Consider the following 17,279-nt stretch of genomic DNA (forward strand, 5'->3'; position numbering starts at 1 on the left):
ACAATGTCGTTTTGCGGGACCCAGGGGAAGAGCCTTCTCTGTGGCGGCCCCGGCCCTCTGGAACCAATTCCCCCCAGAGATTAGGACTGCCCCCACCCTCCTTGCCTTCCATATACTACTGAAAACCCACCTATGTCGCCAGGCATGGGGAAATTGATTCCCCCAGGCTGTCCTGCTTTATGTATGGTATGTTGAGTTGTGTAATTGTTGTTAATAAGGGTTTCTTAATTTTTTTGTTTTTAACATTGGATTTGTAGACTGTATTGTTTGTTGGGAGCCGCTCCGAGTCCTCGGAGAGGGGCGGCATGCAAATCTTTAAAAAAAAAATTTTTTTTTAAATTTACATATATACAGTGAGACAATAACAACAAAACAATACATTTACATAAAATATAAAATACAAGCAAGAAATATATTTCTTCTCTCCTCCTATGGTAGGAACTGTTGACAGCGTCCCTTTTTTTTTTAATACTTGGTGGTGTTAAGATCAGTGGTTTGAGTTATGTACTATTATAATTAAATTCTTATAGTGTAGATTCTGTTGAATAGACAAAACAAGAGTTACGTTGGTTATTTAAGGTTATTCTTTGTAGTATTTCTTTATTTCGCAGCACTGTGAGAAGGTGTTCTTTTATTTAACCAGGTGTAAAAATCGTCCCACATTTGTTAATATTTCGTTTTTTCTTTTTCTTTTAGTTCCATTGTTAGTTTATCTGCTTCAGCACAGTCTAACATTTTTTAAATTAAATTCCGTTCATAATCAATGGAGAGACAACGGATACATTTCAAATAAATAAAGGAGTGCGTCAAGGATGTCCATTATCTCTACTCCTCTTTATATTAGGCGGCATGCAAATCTAATCTGATAAATAATAATAATCAGACAGACAAACAAACAAACAAACAAACAAACAGACAAACAAACAAATGCTATTGGTGGGGAGGGCAGCATTTTTCTATTAGCCTGGAATGCCAATAATAAGGAATGCATTCTCAGCTGAAGAGGGTCTGCTGTCTGTCCAGAAGGAAAACTTCCCACTCATCTCCTGGAAATGGAGGTGATTCTCACAGAGTCCACTTTGTTTTGCTTTTGCCTGCCATTGCCTGGACATTCCACTTAGACAATCTGGAAATTGTGAAGCCAGCTTTCCTCAAAGCACCTGATCTCTCTGGGGAAGAGAAGACGGGGAAATCACTGCAGGGTCTAAATATTTGCCTGGTAACGGCCATTTGTGCTGACCACTTTAACACAATTCCTTTGTGTTTCAGTGATCTTTCCATCCGTGGATATTTGGAGATTGTGTGTGTGTGTGGAGGGGATTACTCTTTAATGGGACAGACTAAATCAGTTTTTAACAGATATGGCCTTTTTATTGTTGTTTCCTGTTGCCTAGGAAACCGGTTTAGTTGCAATGACCGATCTCGTCAGCTTAAACCATAGACAGCACGGCAGCCTGTATACCGAGGAGGTCGTGCCGGCCTTCCAACCTCACACCGGGACGCTGGTGGCTTCTGCACCTTCCAAAACTCAGCCCAGGTAGAACAAATGTTCCTTTTGTTGACAATCTGTTTGTCCCAAAGACGTGTTGTGCCGCCTTCCAGCTTGGGGCTGTTGTGTTGAAGACGGCCTTGCTCGGCTCCATGGAATAAGGATTTTGGAGCCAGTTTGGCCCATCTGCTGCTTGGATGAGCCAAAGGAGCTTGCCAATGGGAAGTAACAAGCAGCTACAATCCCAAACGACGTAACCCAAGTGGCATTGTTGTTCTGGGCATGGTGGCAGACACCTGCTCTTTCGCCCAGCAGGCAGTAAGGCTTGATAAGGACAGGCCAGATGGCACGTGTGGTGGAATCAATGTGTATGCATGCATGTGTGGTAGCTGATAATGGAGCCTTTTTTTTTTTGGCTCCTTTGACTGGGAATGGAAATGTTTAATCACACAGCTTTGTGTTCCATGGGAGATCAGGAGGCGTTTGTTTTTTGCTTCCTGGCAATTGGTGGTGGAAGCCTGAGACTGGCATGAGAAGCAAGGAATGAGATGCTTGCTAGGTTTGGGTTTCCTTTAGCTGGCCTCTCCTGGGAAAAATTTAATAAATTGAGGGGGGGTTTGGTTGGGAAGAATTCTCTATGATATTGATAAAATTGAACGGGTCCAAAGACGGGCTACAAAAATGGTGGAAGGTCTTAAGCATAAAACGTATCAGGAAAGACTTCATGAACTCAATGTGTATAGTCTGGAGGACAGAAGGGAAAGGGGGGACATGATCGAAACATTTAAATAAGTTAAAGGGTTAAATAAGGTCCAGGAGGGAAGTGTTTTTAAAAGGAAAGTGAACACAAGAACAAGGGGGGCACAATCTGAGGTTAGTCGGGGGAAAGATCAGAAGCAATGTGAGAAAATATTATTTCACTGAAAGAGTAGTAGATGCTTGGAATAGACTTCCAGCAGACGTGGTTGGTAAATCCACAGTAACTGAATTTAAACATGCCTGGGATAAACATATATCCATCCTAAGATAAAATACAGGAAATAGTATAAGGGCAGACTAGATGGACCATGAGGTCTTTTTCTTCCGTCAATCTTCTATGTTTCTATGTTTCTATGCAATGATAAAAGTCTCTACATCATCAATAAACTGTGCCTTCCACAGAGCAGACAAGAAGAAAAGAACATTCTTCCCAGAGACTTGGCTCTGGCAGTGCTTCAATGTCAGGTAATTTCTCCTCCCTGTGGAGACATCTTCTGTTGTCTGTAGGTGCCTGTCCTGCCTTGTGAATGAGACACAATTTTGTTTTTCTCTCAGTGAGGAATATAGCAACAGCACATGCTTATATATTGCTTCACAGTGTTTTTCAGCCTTCCCTAAGTGGTTTGCAGAGTTAGCATATTGCCCCTAAAAATCTGGGTTCTCGTTTTACTGACCTCGGAAGGATGGAAGGCTGAGTCAACCTTCAACTGGTCAAGATCAAACTTGTGGAGTTGGGCAATCAGTTAGCATGCAGCGCCGCATTCTAACTACTGCGCCATCACCACGGAGATATTGAGATTTTAGATCAGAAAAAAATAGGAAAGATCCTTCAAACTGGGAATAAAGGTTGAAATATAAATGTGTCTCTTTATAAGCAAGTGTAAATTAATGTATGTTGAAGAGGAATTAAAAAAGATATTGTAATTGTACAAAAACTTCAAAGGCTCGTAATCTAAACACATGGGTGATGATGAATAGCTTGATGAAACCAATGTGAAGATGATGTAAAATTAGTAAATATTAAGGTAGTCCTTGAGTTATGGTCACTCATTCAGGAACAATTGAATTCCCCCCCCAATTACTGTCCTTAACTTGATCCTTCAGATCAGTGTTCCCTCTATTTTTTTTTTGCGGTGGGCGGAAAAGTATAGTGTCTGAGCGGCAGTGGGCGGCACAGAAATAATAAATGAATAAATAAACAAACAAACAAACAAACAACCCTGTTTTGCCTCAGAGAATTTCAAAATAAAATACTGTACTTTGTGTCTATAACAGTGAGCTCATAATAGGGCAACTCTATCAATATCAAAATGCCATTTAAATAGTTGAGCTAGTTTCAAACTAGATTTTGATTTTCTTTCTCTCTTCCTTACTTCCATTCTTTTTCTTTCTCTTTTCCTTCCTCTCTTTTTTCTATCTGTTTCTCTCTCTTCCTCTCTTCCTCTCTCTCTCCTTCCCTCTCACTCTTTCCCTCTCGGCTTCTGGGCAGGTTTGGAAAACTCTGAGTTGATGATGATTTTTAAGTGAGCGATTGCTCACTGCTCAGCTTAGAGGGAACTATGCTTCAGAGGTTCCAACTTTGTACTCATCATCCTTGTAATTGAGTCCATGCAACTTGCTACTGGACATTTATTTATTTATTTATTTATATTTATTTATTAGATTTGTATGCCGCCCCTTTCCGTAGACTCGGGGCGGCTCACAGTACAATAAAACAGTTCATGACAAATCTAATAATTTACAATTTAAAATATTTAAAAACCCCATTATTAAAAAGACATACATACAAATATACCATACATAAATTATATAGGCCCGGGGGAAATATCTCAGTTCCCCCATGCCTTCTTTCCATTTTTCCCAGCATGAGAGATGTCCCCCATACAACTAGTTCTTCACATAGTTTGAACTTGGTTAGCTGGGTTCATTTCTTCAATAATCCATTTGTTGTTGTTTTTCTTAACTATAAAGAGTATTTTCAGAAGCCTTCTCCAACATCAAAGTTCAGAACATCAGTACTCTTCATACCCTGTTTCTTCAAAGTCAACGTTTTGCTTCCATTGAGTGTCACAGGGAATATTATTTCTTCTATTGTTTTGATCTTTGTAGATATAGAATATCTCTTCCAAGGACTTTATGGCTGCTCTACCATGTATTAATATATGGTATGTTTCCTAACTGCTTGTTCCTTTACTCTTGATAGTTGATCTTAAAAAGTAGAAGTGGTCCACCACTTTAATCTTCATTGCCAGTTCTAAGAATAGTTGTTGAACTGGTTGTGTCCAATAGGGACTTCTTTTTATTTAATTTTAGTCTCATTTTTACACTGTGCCCCAACTTTTATTACTAAATCTTTTGCATTTTTAGCCTCAGAACACTGTTGTCAGCATAATGCAGTGAAGTTTTCCCCCCTCCTGTTTTAAAACAATTCTCATCTTTTCCCAATTCAGCTTCCATTTATATATATTTAGCAAACATATTGCATAAATCAGGGGAAAGCATACAGTCTTGTTGCACTTTTTGCCATCCTGGAGTCAATCAGTTTCACTATGTTTGGTCCATATTGTGGCATGATCTATATATAAGTTTCACATGAGGTTAATAAGATGTTCAAGGATTCCCATTTTTGTGAGCATATTTCCACAGCTTGACATGATCAAAAGAGGAAGCAAAAAGCTTCTACGGATATCAGAGATGATCTCTTAGAAAGTCTTGGGCCTTGTCAATGGAGCCAAATAGCTGTGTATATGTTTGCATTCAGGCACCTGCTTTGGCAGAGAATGAATGCCAAGTGGTATGCAAATTTTTTTGCTACTGGTTAGAATTCCAGTTTAGAGAATAGTGCCATGGCTAATTGTTTCATTAAATGGTTTAGAGCAGTGGTCCCCAACGTTTTTTCCACCAGGGACCAGTTTCAGCAAGACAATTTTTCTATGGCCCAGTGGGGGCGGAAAGGGGCGTGGTTGGGGGCGGGATTAAGCATGGGGGTGCTGGTCCTCCCCGCCCCTCTTTCCCGCCATCGTCCTGTGGCCGGCAGAACCTGCCTCCCAAGCCCTCTTGCCCAGCGGGAGCTAAGCGCTGGAGAGAGGGGGTCAGGCTGGCCCTCCTGCCTCCCCCCAGCCAAAAACGCAAAAGCGCCCCGCGGCAGAAGCCAAAAGAGGCTTGAGCCTCACGGTCCTTCCCGCCCCTCTGTCCCATCCATCGTCCTGTGGCCGGCAGAACCTGCCTCCCGAGGCCTCTTGCCCGGCGGGAGGCGAAGCGCTGGAGGGAGGGGGTGGCGGCATGAGGGCCGGCAGCTGCTGACTCCACGGACCGGTGCAACATGCCCCGCGGCCCGGTACTGGTCCGCGGCCCGGTGGTTGGGGACCCCTGGTTTAGAGTGTAACTGGAAACTACTTTTATCTGACAAGGATCTGTCTTTGCCAATTCATCCTTGTGGGAAAATATAGCCAATTTTCTTTCTCTCTTTCCTTTTTTTCATTGTCCTCTGATCAATAGGGGTCATTCTATTGTAATTTAAGCCTCTTTTTTTACATTCATCAACTTGCATTTAAAGCATGGTAAAATAAGGAATAGCATGGCAGATACAATGGCACACATTTAATGTTTGTTTTCTTTACCTAAATGTTAAATGGGGAATGTTCTGATGTTTCCTTAAGTCAAGGAAGAGAATTTCTTGTACAAAAAATGATCTGGAAGCATCTCAATTTCGTTAGTACACTACAACTTTTTAAAATCTTTCTTCTATCTAGTAAAATTCTTTTGTCTTTGCAGGATTGCTGGCAATCATACTGCTGTTACCATTTTGCAAATAACTAGCTGGTGCTACATGGATACTTGTCTTGCTCTTAAATGCTTGCCAGATTTGGAAATCCACTACCATAGAAAAAGACATTAATTTGTTAGAAGAACACCTTTGCATATACAAGAGTGCAGGTTTAACACGGTTAAAAGGGTGTAATTTTTTTCTGATATCAGGGGTCAGAGTGGGTGATAAACCATGATTTCTTAGCTAAGATACCATTGCTTGAGCTATGGTGACACAGTGGTTAGAATGTAGTGCCGCAGGCTACTTCTGCTAACTGCCAGCAAACTGCAATTTGGCAGTTCAAATCTCACCAGGCTCAAAGTTGATTCATCCTTCTATCCTTCCGAGGTGGGTAAAATGAGGACCCAAATTGTTGGGGGCAATATGCTGACTCTGTAAACTGCTTAGAGAGGGCGGTAAAAGCACAGAGAAGCGGTATATAAGTGCTATTGTTATTACGCATTGTATGCAGCTTTAACCATGGTTTATAAATTATAGTGGCTGGGTTTATGCGAGACTGGGATGTAGTATTTATAGATGTTGGAGAAGGGCACAGAAAACTTGATTCAAGAACATGTTCAACTATAGAACTTCATTGGTGTTCTAGCCCGGGCCTACACAGATTGAAAACAAAGGAGGAATCCACACACTGATATTTCAGATCAAACTTATTATATAGAAAGTCTCATTTATACAAGCCAAATTCATGCATCTGAGTTATTATTATTATTATGTCAGTACAACACAGCAAACGAGATCACTATGCTGGATTTCGTATTTCATCACCAGTCGGGCACTTCCCAAGCACCTAGGACTGCGTGATGTAGCGGCGAATTATGTTTGCCGATCCCAGTAAAGCAGCCTTTTGCAATTGACAGATGGAGATTTTGTCAATTCCGATGGTTTTCAAATGTCCGCTGAGATCCGTTGGCACTGCGCCCAGCGTGCCAAGTACCACTGGAACCACTTTCACTGGCTTATGCCAGAGTCGTTGCAGCTCGATTTTTAGATCTTCGTATTTTACTAATTTCTCTCGCTGCTTCTCCTCAATTCTGCTGTCCCCTGGGATTGCGATGTCGATGATCCATACTTTCTTTTTCTCCACAATCAGGATGTCTGGTGTGTTATGCTTCAGAATTCGGTGACTCTGAAGTCGGAAGTCCCACAGTAGTTTTGCTTGCTCATTTTCGACCACTTTTTTGGGCTTATGATCCCACCAGTTTTTTGTCACTGGTAAATGTAGTTCCGGCACAAGTTCCAGTGGATCATCTGTGCCACAGCATCATGTCTACGCTTGTAGTCAGTCTGTGCGATCTTTTTGCAGCAGCTGAGTATGTGATCGATTGTTTCATCTGTTTCTTTACAGAGTCTGCACTTCGGATTGTCTGTTATTATTATTATTATTGTTGTTGTTGTTGTTGTTGTTGTTATTATTGTTATTATTAATTAGATTTCTAGGCTGGCCTTCTCCTGAGACTTAAGGCGGCTCACAGCAAAGTTAATACAAAAACATGTAAGAAATCTAAGTTAAAATATACACTAAACCCCCAATACTTAAAATTAATAAATCACATCCCATCATACACCATACATTCAATCATTGGCTGGGGCTAGATATTTAGACTCAGTGGCCCCAAGCCTGTCGGCAGAGGTGGATTTTTAAAACCTTGCAGAAGGTGGAAAGAGTGGGGGCAGTGCGAATCTCTGGAGGGAGTTCATTCCAAAGGGCTAGGGCCACCATAGAGAAGGCTCTTCCCCTTGGCCCCACTAGACAGCATTGTCTGGCTGACGGGACCTGAGAATGCCAACTCTGTGGGAGACATGATCAAAACATTTAAATATGTTAAAGGGTTAAATAAGGTCCAGGAGGGAAGTGTTTTTAATAGGAAAGTGAATACAAGAACAAGGGGACACAATCTGAAGTTAGTTGGGGGAAAGATCAAAAGCAACATGAGAAAATATTATTTTACTGAAAGAGTAGTAGATCCTTGGAACAAACTTCCAGCAGACGTGGTAGATAAATCCACAGTAACTGAATTTAAACATGCCTGGGATAAACATATATCCATCCTAAGATAAAATACAGAAAATAGTATAAGGGCAGACTAGATGGATATCATGAGGTCTTTTTCTGCCGTCAGACTTCTATGTTTCTATGTTCTATCTAACCAGCCGCTGGGATACATGAGGCAGAAGACATGCTAGACCCATTTGAATTACATAGAGAGGAAGATTAAACTGAGGGCTCAGGCACATTTGGCTTAATGTAAGATTTACCTAGAGCTTACTATCTTCATCCAACTTTTCCGGTAGGACAATGCTATGAAAAAAAAATTGAAATGCACAGTGCCATGTTCATTGCTGCTCGTTGCGTTCAGAATACTTGATGCATTTCTTTTGAAAGCCTTTTGATGTATCTTCTTCTGGTGCTGGTTTCCAATGACTCATCTTTTCTCCTCCCTTTCCCATTTCTTTTAACAGTGATGTTTCAGGAGCAGCTCAGCTACGTGTTGAAGTTCCAGATTCCATCACCACATGGGTGATGGAGGCTGTTGGACTCTCTGAGAGAGGGCTAGGCTTGGCGAGGCAGACTGAGCTCAAGACCTTCAAGCCATTCTTCATTGAGTTCACCCTTCCGTACCACATAATCCGCGGGGAACAAGCAAAGATTCCTCTGACAGTCCATAATTACTTACCCATGTGTTTGGAGGTGAGATTACTTTTGGCAAATAATTTTTTTTTATTTTTCTCTCCAATCACAATACAGTAAAAAAAAACCACACACCATCCAATTGCTTTACAATAGATCAATTTAACAAATTATGGTATGCAAATCCAATACTACCACCTTCACTTTTGACATCTGGATAAAAAATATCTGCTCAATTTTCTTATGTTATACAAATATGCTATTAGCGAAAAGACCTTTTAAGCTGTTCAAAATTTTTGATACCTCAAGATGATTAGGCTGTAATATTTCGAATTTCTCCAAATCTCTCCCATTGATTGGCTGATTTAAAAGACTTAACAAGCCTTTGGGCATCTTATATGCTAAATTCTGGATGGATCACATCAAACAACAATAAAACAAGAACCCTTCAGAAGAGGGACTTAGGTTTGGGCCTCTTCCCCTGTGAGAAATACTGACCTCAACTTGTCATGGAGGAAGGAGGAGAACACTGGGGTGGGTTCTAACTTACCTTGCTGCATGTGCTGTGTCGGGGGAAAAAATTAAAAAGTCAAAAACAAGATAGTGATGCATCTCGGAAACTCAGCTTCTGTGCATAAACAGAAGGAAACTCCCCTCCATTTAAAAAAAACAAAACCATTTTTAAAAAAAAAGACGGTGGCATTCACAAACTGGCACTGACCAAACAGGTCATTGTGATATGGTTCAGGTGAATCGGTCCAAACTGGGAGGAACTCACTCATTTCCTTGAATTTCCAATTCACTCTGTTTATTCCTCATACTCTATGCATTGGTGTATAGACATTTAAGTCCATTTTGATCGACCTTGTGTTTACTGTCTACATGACCTGTGTTGTGCCTGACTGCCTCTACTTTCTTGCCACCTGTTTGATTAGTGCACAGGACATGGCACTCACTCTTAAATGCTTGGTTTTGCTTGACAGCAGGGCTGATAATCTTACTGGCACAAACATCTATGTTGTGTGCCCTGTTAACCATATTAATTTTAGATTGCTGGGGACAGAAAACTTCTGTATCAATTAAATCCATCCCCCCTGCTCAGTTTAAATGTTTATCCAGGAAATATGTGAATTTAATATCAAGTAGCTCAGTCCCTTTCTTTGATGGATGCAAACCATCTTTTTTGTACAGTTTTTCATTGGAGCAGCTGCAGACCTTATAACTAATGAAACCAAAGCCTTCCCTTTTACACCACTCCTTTAGCAACACATTAAACTCTGCTAAACAATTCCATCTGTCCGTCCATCACCCTGGGGGGAGAATCATTGACCCCCTCAGAGAGGGTTCACAACTTGGGCGTCCTCCTCGATCCACAGCTCACATTAGAGAAACATCTTTCAGCTGTGGTGAGGGGGGCATTTGCCCAGGTTCGCCTGGTGCACAAGTTGCGGCCCTATTTGGACTGGGAGTCACTGCTCACAGTCACTCATGCCCTCATCACCTCGAGGTTCGACTACTGTAACACTCTCTACATGGGGCTACCTTTGAAAAGTGTTCGGAAACTTCAGATCATGCAGAATGCAGCTGCGAGAGCTATCATGGGCTTTCCCAAAAATGCCCATGTTACACCAACACTCCGCAGTCTGCATTGGTTGCCGATCAGTTTCCGGTCACAATTCAGAGTGTCGGTTATGACCTATAAAGCCCTCCATGGCACTGGACCAGATTATCTCAGGGACCGCCTTCAGCTGCACAAATCCCCAGCGACCAGTTAGGTCCCACAGAATGGGCCTTCTCCGGGTCCCATTGACTAAACAATGTCGCTTGGCGGGACCCAGGGGAAGAGCCTTCTCTGGGGCGGTCCCGGCCCTCTGGAACAAACTCCCCCCAGAGATTAGAATTGCCCCCACCCTCCTTGCCTTTCGTAAGCTACTTAAAACCCACCTCTGCCGCCAGGCATGGGGGAACTGAGATACTCTTTCCCCCTAGGCCTTTACAATTTTATGCATGATATGTCTGTATGTATGTTTGGTTTTTTATTATAATGGGTTTTAATTGTTTTTAGTCTTGGATTATTGTTATACGCTGTCTTATTATTGCTGTTAGCCGCCCCGAGTCTCTGGAGAGGGGCGGCATACAAATCCAATAAATAAATAAATAAATAAAATAAATAAACGTTGGCCTTTCCCTTTTTGTTTGTTATATACAGGTAATACCTCTGAAAAGATAAGCCTACAACCTATACTACTGAGTTCATACCCCAAGCTCTGCACAGAAAGTACATCTTTGGGGGACAGATCATTTGTGCTAAGATGTTCAATAGCATCAACATCTTACAGGCATTCTTGATTTTTTTAAGAATACGCCTCTTATCTCTGCTGGCAGTAGCATCTGGCAGACACCTGACCTCTTTCAAAACTTCATTATTTTGTCCTAAATTTACCTCCCTTACAATTGAATCACCAACCAGAAGGTGGCTTCTCTTTGTGGTTACCTTGCTGCTCTTGTGTGACTGATGTGTAATACCTGATTCACACTTCCCCCTTTCCCCTTCCAAAGATTTCAAATTACATATTTTAATAGTACAATACATCATTATTAAAACAACCTTAAGGTAATACAGTGCACAAAAGCGCTTTATTTGGAAGAAAAAATATATTTCCAGGATAGTAATTCGATCTTTGCTATCATTGAACTTTTCCCTGAAATTCAAGGCACTAAAAAGATAATCTTAGCTGGCTCTAATTATGTGATCTGCTATTATTATAACATTCTTTAGCATGATCTTGATGACTAGCTGGACTGACCCATCATTGTTGATTCCTTACAATCATACAGGTTCATGTGAAAATCTTAGTCGCCAAAGGCATCAAGTTTGTGGGACATCCTGGAAAGCAGCACTTGACAAGGAAAAAATGCGTAGCTCCTGGCAAAGCCAAGCCCACATCTATTGTGCTCTCTTTTGGTGAACTGGGGCAGAACAACATCACAGGTAACACATTTGAATGGTGAACCTTAGTTTGGTATTCCTTTCAAAAGATCTTTCAAGTGGTTGCCTTCACTCAATGGATTTTGCCTACCTGCAAAAGATATACCATAGTTTTCGGAGTATAGTGTGCACCTGAGTATAAGATGCATCTTATTTTTGAGGAAGGAAAATGGGGGGGAGGGATCTATCTACCTACCAGGTATTCATCTGTCTAGCATCCTTAGTCTGTACAGCTTCAGCACATTATTTTATCCCCTGTTTAGGACTGAAAAAGCCTTTTGCAGAGGGAATAGGAATTTAAAAAGATTTAGGGCAGGAAAAACTGCTTTGGAGGGAGTAGGAATAAAAAGAAATGCTGCAAGCCAGGAAGATAGTTAGCACCGACTAGGGATGAAAAAGCTTTTTTCAGAGGGAGTAGGAATGAAAACAAACCTGCAAAGACTTAGGGCTGGAAAAAACCTTCTTCAGAGGCAGTAGGAAGCTGGGAAGATCGTTAGCACCTAGTTAGGGCTTGTGAAAAAAAGCTTTGAAAGAGCTACATTTGGAGTATAAGATACACCCACCTTTTCAGCCTCTTAGGGAGCCAAAAAAAGTTGTGTCCTATGGTCCAAAAAATATGGTAGATTCTATATCATTGAAACAGAGAAACATAGAAGTCTGAGAGCAGAAAAAGACCTCCTGGTCCATCTAGTCTGCCCTTATACTATTTTCTGTATTTTATCTTAGGATGGATATTTGTTTATCCCAGGCATGTTTAAATGCAGTTACTGTGGATTTATCTACCACGTCTGCTGGAAGTTTGTTCCAAGGATCTACTACTCTTTCAGTAAAATAATATTTTCTCATGTTGCTTTTGATCTTTTCCCCAACTAACTTCAGATTGTGTCCCCTTGTTCTTGTGTTCACTTTCCTATTAAAAACACTTCCCTCCTGGACCTTATTTAACCCTTTAATATATTTAAATGTTTCGATCATGTCCCCCCTTTTCCTTCTGTCCTCCAGACTATACAGATTGAGTTCATTAAGTCTTTCCTGATACGTTTTATGCTTAAGACCTTCCACCATTCTTGTAGCCCGTCTTTGGACCCGTTCAATTTTGTCAATATCTTTTTGTAGGTGAGGTCTCCAGAACTGAACACAGTATTCCAAATGTGGTCTCACCAGCACTCTATATAGCTGGATCATAATCTCCCTCTTCCTGCTTGTTATACCTCTAGCTATGCAGCCAAGCATCCTACTTGCTTTCCCTACCGCCTGACTACACTGTTCACCCATTTTGAGACTGTCAGAAATCACTACCCAGTGATATAGACCAGTGATGGCAAACCTTTTTTTCCTCGGGTGCAGAAAGAGCATGTGCATGCACTATCACGCATGTGCGAGTGCCCACACCCATAATTCAATATCTAGGGAAGGCAAAAACAGCTTCCTCCACCTCTGGAGGCAGGAAACGGCCTGTTTCCCAACTTCTGGTGGGCCCAGTAGTCTCTTGTTTCACTTTCCACAGGCTCTAAAGACTTCCCTGGAACCGGGGGTGGGTATAAACGCCCTCTCCCATGCCCCTGGAGGCTCTCTGGAAGCCAAAAACACCCTCCCGGAGCCTCTGTGTGAGCCAAAAACCAGCTGGCTGGCACACACATGTACATTGGAGGTGAGCTAGGGCAACGGCTCGTGTGCCAGCAGACATGGCTCTGCATGCCACCTGTGGCACCAGTGCCATAGATTCGCCATCACTGTTATAGACTTTCTATAGACACTATATTTATAGACATATATACAGAATCTGTATTCTCTATAGAGAAAACTCTAGACATTTGGGCAAAAGGAATCCTCAATCTGAGTATTGTATTGGTAGTGCTGTGCTAGCAAAAACGTCAGAAGAGAAGGATTTAGGGGTAGTGGTTTCTGACAGTCTGAAAATGGGTGAACAGTGCAGTCAAGCAGTAGGGAAAGCAAGTAGGATGCTTGGCTGCATAGCTAGAGGTATAACAAGCAGGAAGAGGGAGATTGTGATTCCGCTGTATAGAGCGCTGTGAGACCACATTTGGAAGACTGTGTTCAGTTCTGGAGACCTCACCTACAAAAAGATATTGACAAAATTGAACGGGTCCAAAGACGGGCTACAAGAATGGTGGAAGGTCTTAAGCATAAAACGCATCAGGAAAGACTTAATGAACTCAATCTGTATAGTCTGGAGGACAGAAGGGAAAGGGGGGACATGATCGAAACATTTAAATATGTTAAAGGGTTAAATAATGTTCAGGAGAGAAGTGTTTTCAATAGGAAAGTTAACACAAGAACAAGGGGGCACAATCTGAGGTTAGTTGGGGGAAAGATTAGAGGTAATGTGAGAAAATATTATTTTACTGAAAGAGTAGTAGATGCCTGGAACAAACTTCCAGCAGACGTTGTCGGTAAATCCACAGTACTGTAACTGAATTTAAACATGCCTGGGATAAACATATATCCATCCTAAGATAAAATACTGTACAAGAAATAGTATAAGGGCAGACTAGATGGACCATGAGGTCTTTTTCTGCCATCAATCTTCTATGTTTCTATGTTTTTATTTTTCATAAAAGGGAGAAACATCTTATCTACAACACGCTAAAGGGAGAGAATGTTAACATTCCTGAATATAATCACTATTTAGTACATTCTCAGCCGAAGCGATAGAAACCTTTTGTGTAAGAATCCACAACCTATCTTTGCCAATAACGTATCTAGCATTTTATGTCATCTCACAAATGGCTGCCATCAGGAAACTACCTGTAAAACTCCTTCACAGTGTTTACTATCCATCTCAGTGTCCCTTTGCAATTATTTTTAAAAGGTGAACATACTAGACATGCATTGCACTATGGCCCCCTGCCCATCAAGAAAGCCTGTGAGCCCATAGAGTGACCTAGAGACACTTTGGAATGAATACCATTTTGGAGGCTGGCATTGCAACTTCAAAAATAGCAGTTTCCTATACAGTGATACCTTGTCTTACAAACTTAATTGGTTCCGGAACGAGGTTCTTAAGGTGAAAAGTTTTAAGACGAAACAATGTTTCCCATAGGAATCAATGGAAAAACGATTAATGCGTGCAAGCTCAAAATTCACCCCTTTTGCCAGCCGAAGCGCCCATTTTTGCGCTTCTGAGATTTCCCTGAGGCTCCCCTACATTGGAAACCCCACCTCTGGACTTCTGTGTTTTTGCAATGCTGCAAGGGAATCCCAGCATCGCAAAAACGAGCGCTTCACTGGCAATGGAAGTCCGGAGATGGAGTTTCCCAGTGAAGGGAGCATCAGTGAAGTCGCAGCATCACAAAAATACCGAAGTCCTCGAAACCCCACCTCCGGACTTCCGTGTTTTTGTGATGCTGCGATTTCACTGAGGCTCCCCTCACTGGTAAACCCCACCTCCGGACTTCCGTTGCCAACGAAGCACCCGTTTTTGCGCTGCTGGGATTTCCCTGCAGCATCACAAAAACACAGAAGTCCAGAGGTGGGGTTTCCCATGGAGAGGAGCCTCAGGGGAATCCCATCAGCGCAAAAAAAAGGTGCTTTGCTGGCAACGGAAGTCCGGAGCTGGGGCATCCTAGCAGCGGCAGTGGGTTTGTAAGGTGAAAATAGTTTATTTTTTTATTTTTTTATTTTATTAATAGAGTTGAAAGGGACCGTTAGGTCATCGAGTCCAACCCCCTGCCTGAGCAGGAAACCCTACAGCACCCCAGCCAAACGGAAGTCCAATCTCCTCTTGAAGGTGTCCAGAGTTGGGGAGTTCACCACCTCCCCTGGCAGGCAGTTCCATTGGTTCATCGCTCTGACCGTCAGGAAGTTCTTCCTTATTTCCAGGTTGAATCTCTCCTTGGTCAGCTTCCAACCATTGTTCCTCGTCCGGCCCTCTGGTGCCCTGGGGAATAAAGAGACCCCCTCCTCACCGTGGCAACCCCTCAAGTATCTGTAAACTGCTATCATGTCCCCTCTAGACCTTCTTTTTTCTAGGCTGTCCATGCCCAGTTCTCTCAATCTCTCTTCGTAAGTCTTGGTTTCGAGTTCCCTAATCATTTTGGTTGCTCTTTTTTGCACCTTCTCCAGAGTTTCGATGTCTTTTTTGTAGTGAGGTGACCAAAATTGGATGCAGTACTCCAGGTGGGGTCTGACCAGGGCATAGTAGAGTGGTATTAGTACTTCCCTGGTCTTGGAGCGTATTCCTCTGTTGATGCAGCTTAGGATTGAGTTGGCTTTCTTGGCTGCTGCTGCACATTGCTGGCTCATGTTTAGTTGATTGTCCACCAAGACTCCAAGATCTCTTTTGTAAGAAGTTTGTAAGAAGAGGCAAAAAAATCTTAAACCCCGGGTTTGTATCTCGAAAAGTTTGTATGATGAGGCGTTTGTAAGACAAGGTATCACTGTATATTGATTCATTTTGAACTAAATATTCTAAAAAAGGCAGAGACTATACCAGCTGACAAAAATATCTGGCCACTTTAGATTTTGCTGAGTTCCAGTTGAGGGCCAAGTTATTGAGGATCCATATTTCTTTGTGTCATCTTTAGCAAAAGCCTTCGCTTATAGTGGAAGCAGTTGCTGCCAAGACAACATTCAACTCACCAAGAATGGCAAACATTCTGAGGATGGCCACATAGACAAGAGGACTCCTGTTGGTGTTGATTATGTACGGAGGAGCGTTATTATTGAGGTAAGCAAGCAAATAGTCTTTTCAGAGAAATAGGTTGCAGCTGGAAAGAGAGATTCAAGATGCTGAAGATAGAAGAGATGGTAATGTTTTCTGAGTGGATGGATAGTAGGATGTAGGATTTGGAATTTAAAAGATATCCATATGAGTGTGTCTGGCATGTTACAAAGGAATTCTTCTACTAATGTTTCTTCTTTTCCCCCCCCAATAAATTTTATTAATTTTCTTAAAATAGACAAAACCGACAAACATACATTTAACATAGAAATGGGGTTGTATCTTCCCCGCTTATTCTAGAAGTAAAATTTCAATACAGAAAAAAGAATACATTCAAAAGATGCTTAAGATCAACTTATTACTTTAAATGAAAAGAAGAAATTTGTTTAACTTTTTATAATAAGTCTTCATACATAGACTAATTCTAACATAACTCTTAAATCATATCCCTACTAATTCTAACATAACACTTAAATCATATCTCTGCTAATACAATTCTCTTATTTATTTATTTGTTTATTTTTACTTTTAATATTTCTTCTTGTTTATCCATATATACACTTTGTTCCATATCTCATAAAATTCTGTTTCTTCTTGATCTTTTAACCGTCTTGACATCATATCCATTTCAGCGCAATCTAATATTTTCTTAATAACTTCCTCTTCTTTGGGGATATTTTCCCCTTTCCAATTTTGCGCATATATTATCCTGGCCGCAGTCAAAATATGAATAACTAAATGTAAAATTTCTTCCTTATATTTCTGATTAGTTATACCCAGTAAATAAAATTCCGGGGTTATTTCTATCTCCTGTTTTACTATTTCTGTTATTATTCTTTCTATCATTTTCCAGTAAAGGGTTTGGAATTTAAAAGATATCCATATGAGTGTGTCTGGCAT

General features: G+C 41.3%; 1 protein-coding gene across 1 annotated transcript in view; it reads left to right on the forward strand.

Moving 5' to 3' along the window:
- CPAMD8 (C3 and PZP like alpha-2-macroglobulin domain containing 8) overlaps window positions 1-17,279 on the forward strand; it is a 116,367-nt gene that overhangs the window by 45,544 nt on the left and 53,544 nt on the right. The window contains exons 18-22 of the mRNA XM_070737511.1: window positions 1,395-1,537; window positions 2,651-2,713; window positions 8,538-8,766; window positions 11,545-11,698; window positions 16,243-16,385. Of these exons, the coding sequence (XP_070593612.1) occupies window positions 1,395-1,537; window positions 2,651-2,713; window positions 8,538-8,766; window positions 11,545-11,698; window positions 16,243-16,385 (732 nt within the window). The remainder of the gene's footprint in view (window positions 1-1,394; window positions 1,538-2,650; window positions 2,714-8,537; window positions 8,767-11,544; window positions 11,699-16,242; window positions 16,386-17,279) is intronic.

The sequence above is a fragment of the Erythrolamprus reginae genome, chromosome 1 (genome assembly GCF_031021105.1).
Source record: "Erythrolamprus reginae isolate rEryReg1 chromosome 1, rEryReg1.hap1, whole genome shotgun sequence".
NCBI classification, from domain to species: domain Eukaryota; kingdom Metazoa; phylum Chordata; class Lepidosauria; order Squamata; family Dipsadidae; genus Erythrolamprus; species Erythrolamprus reginae.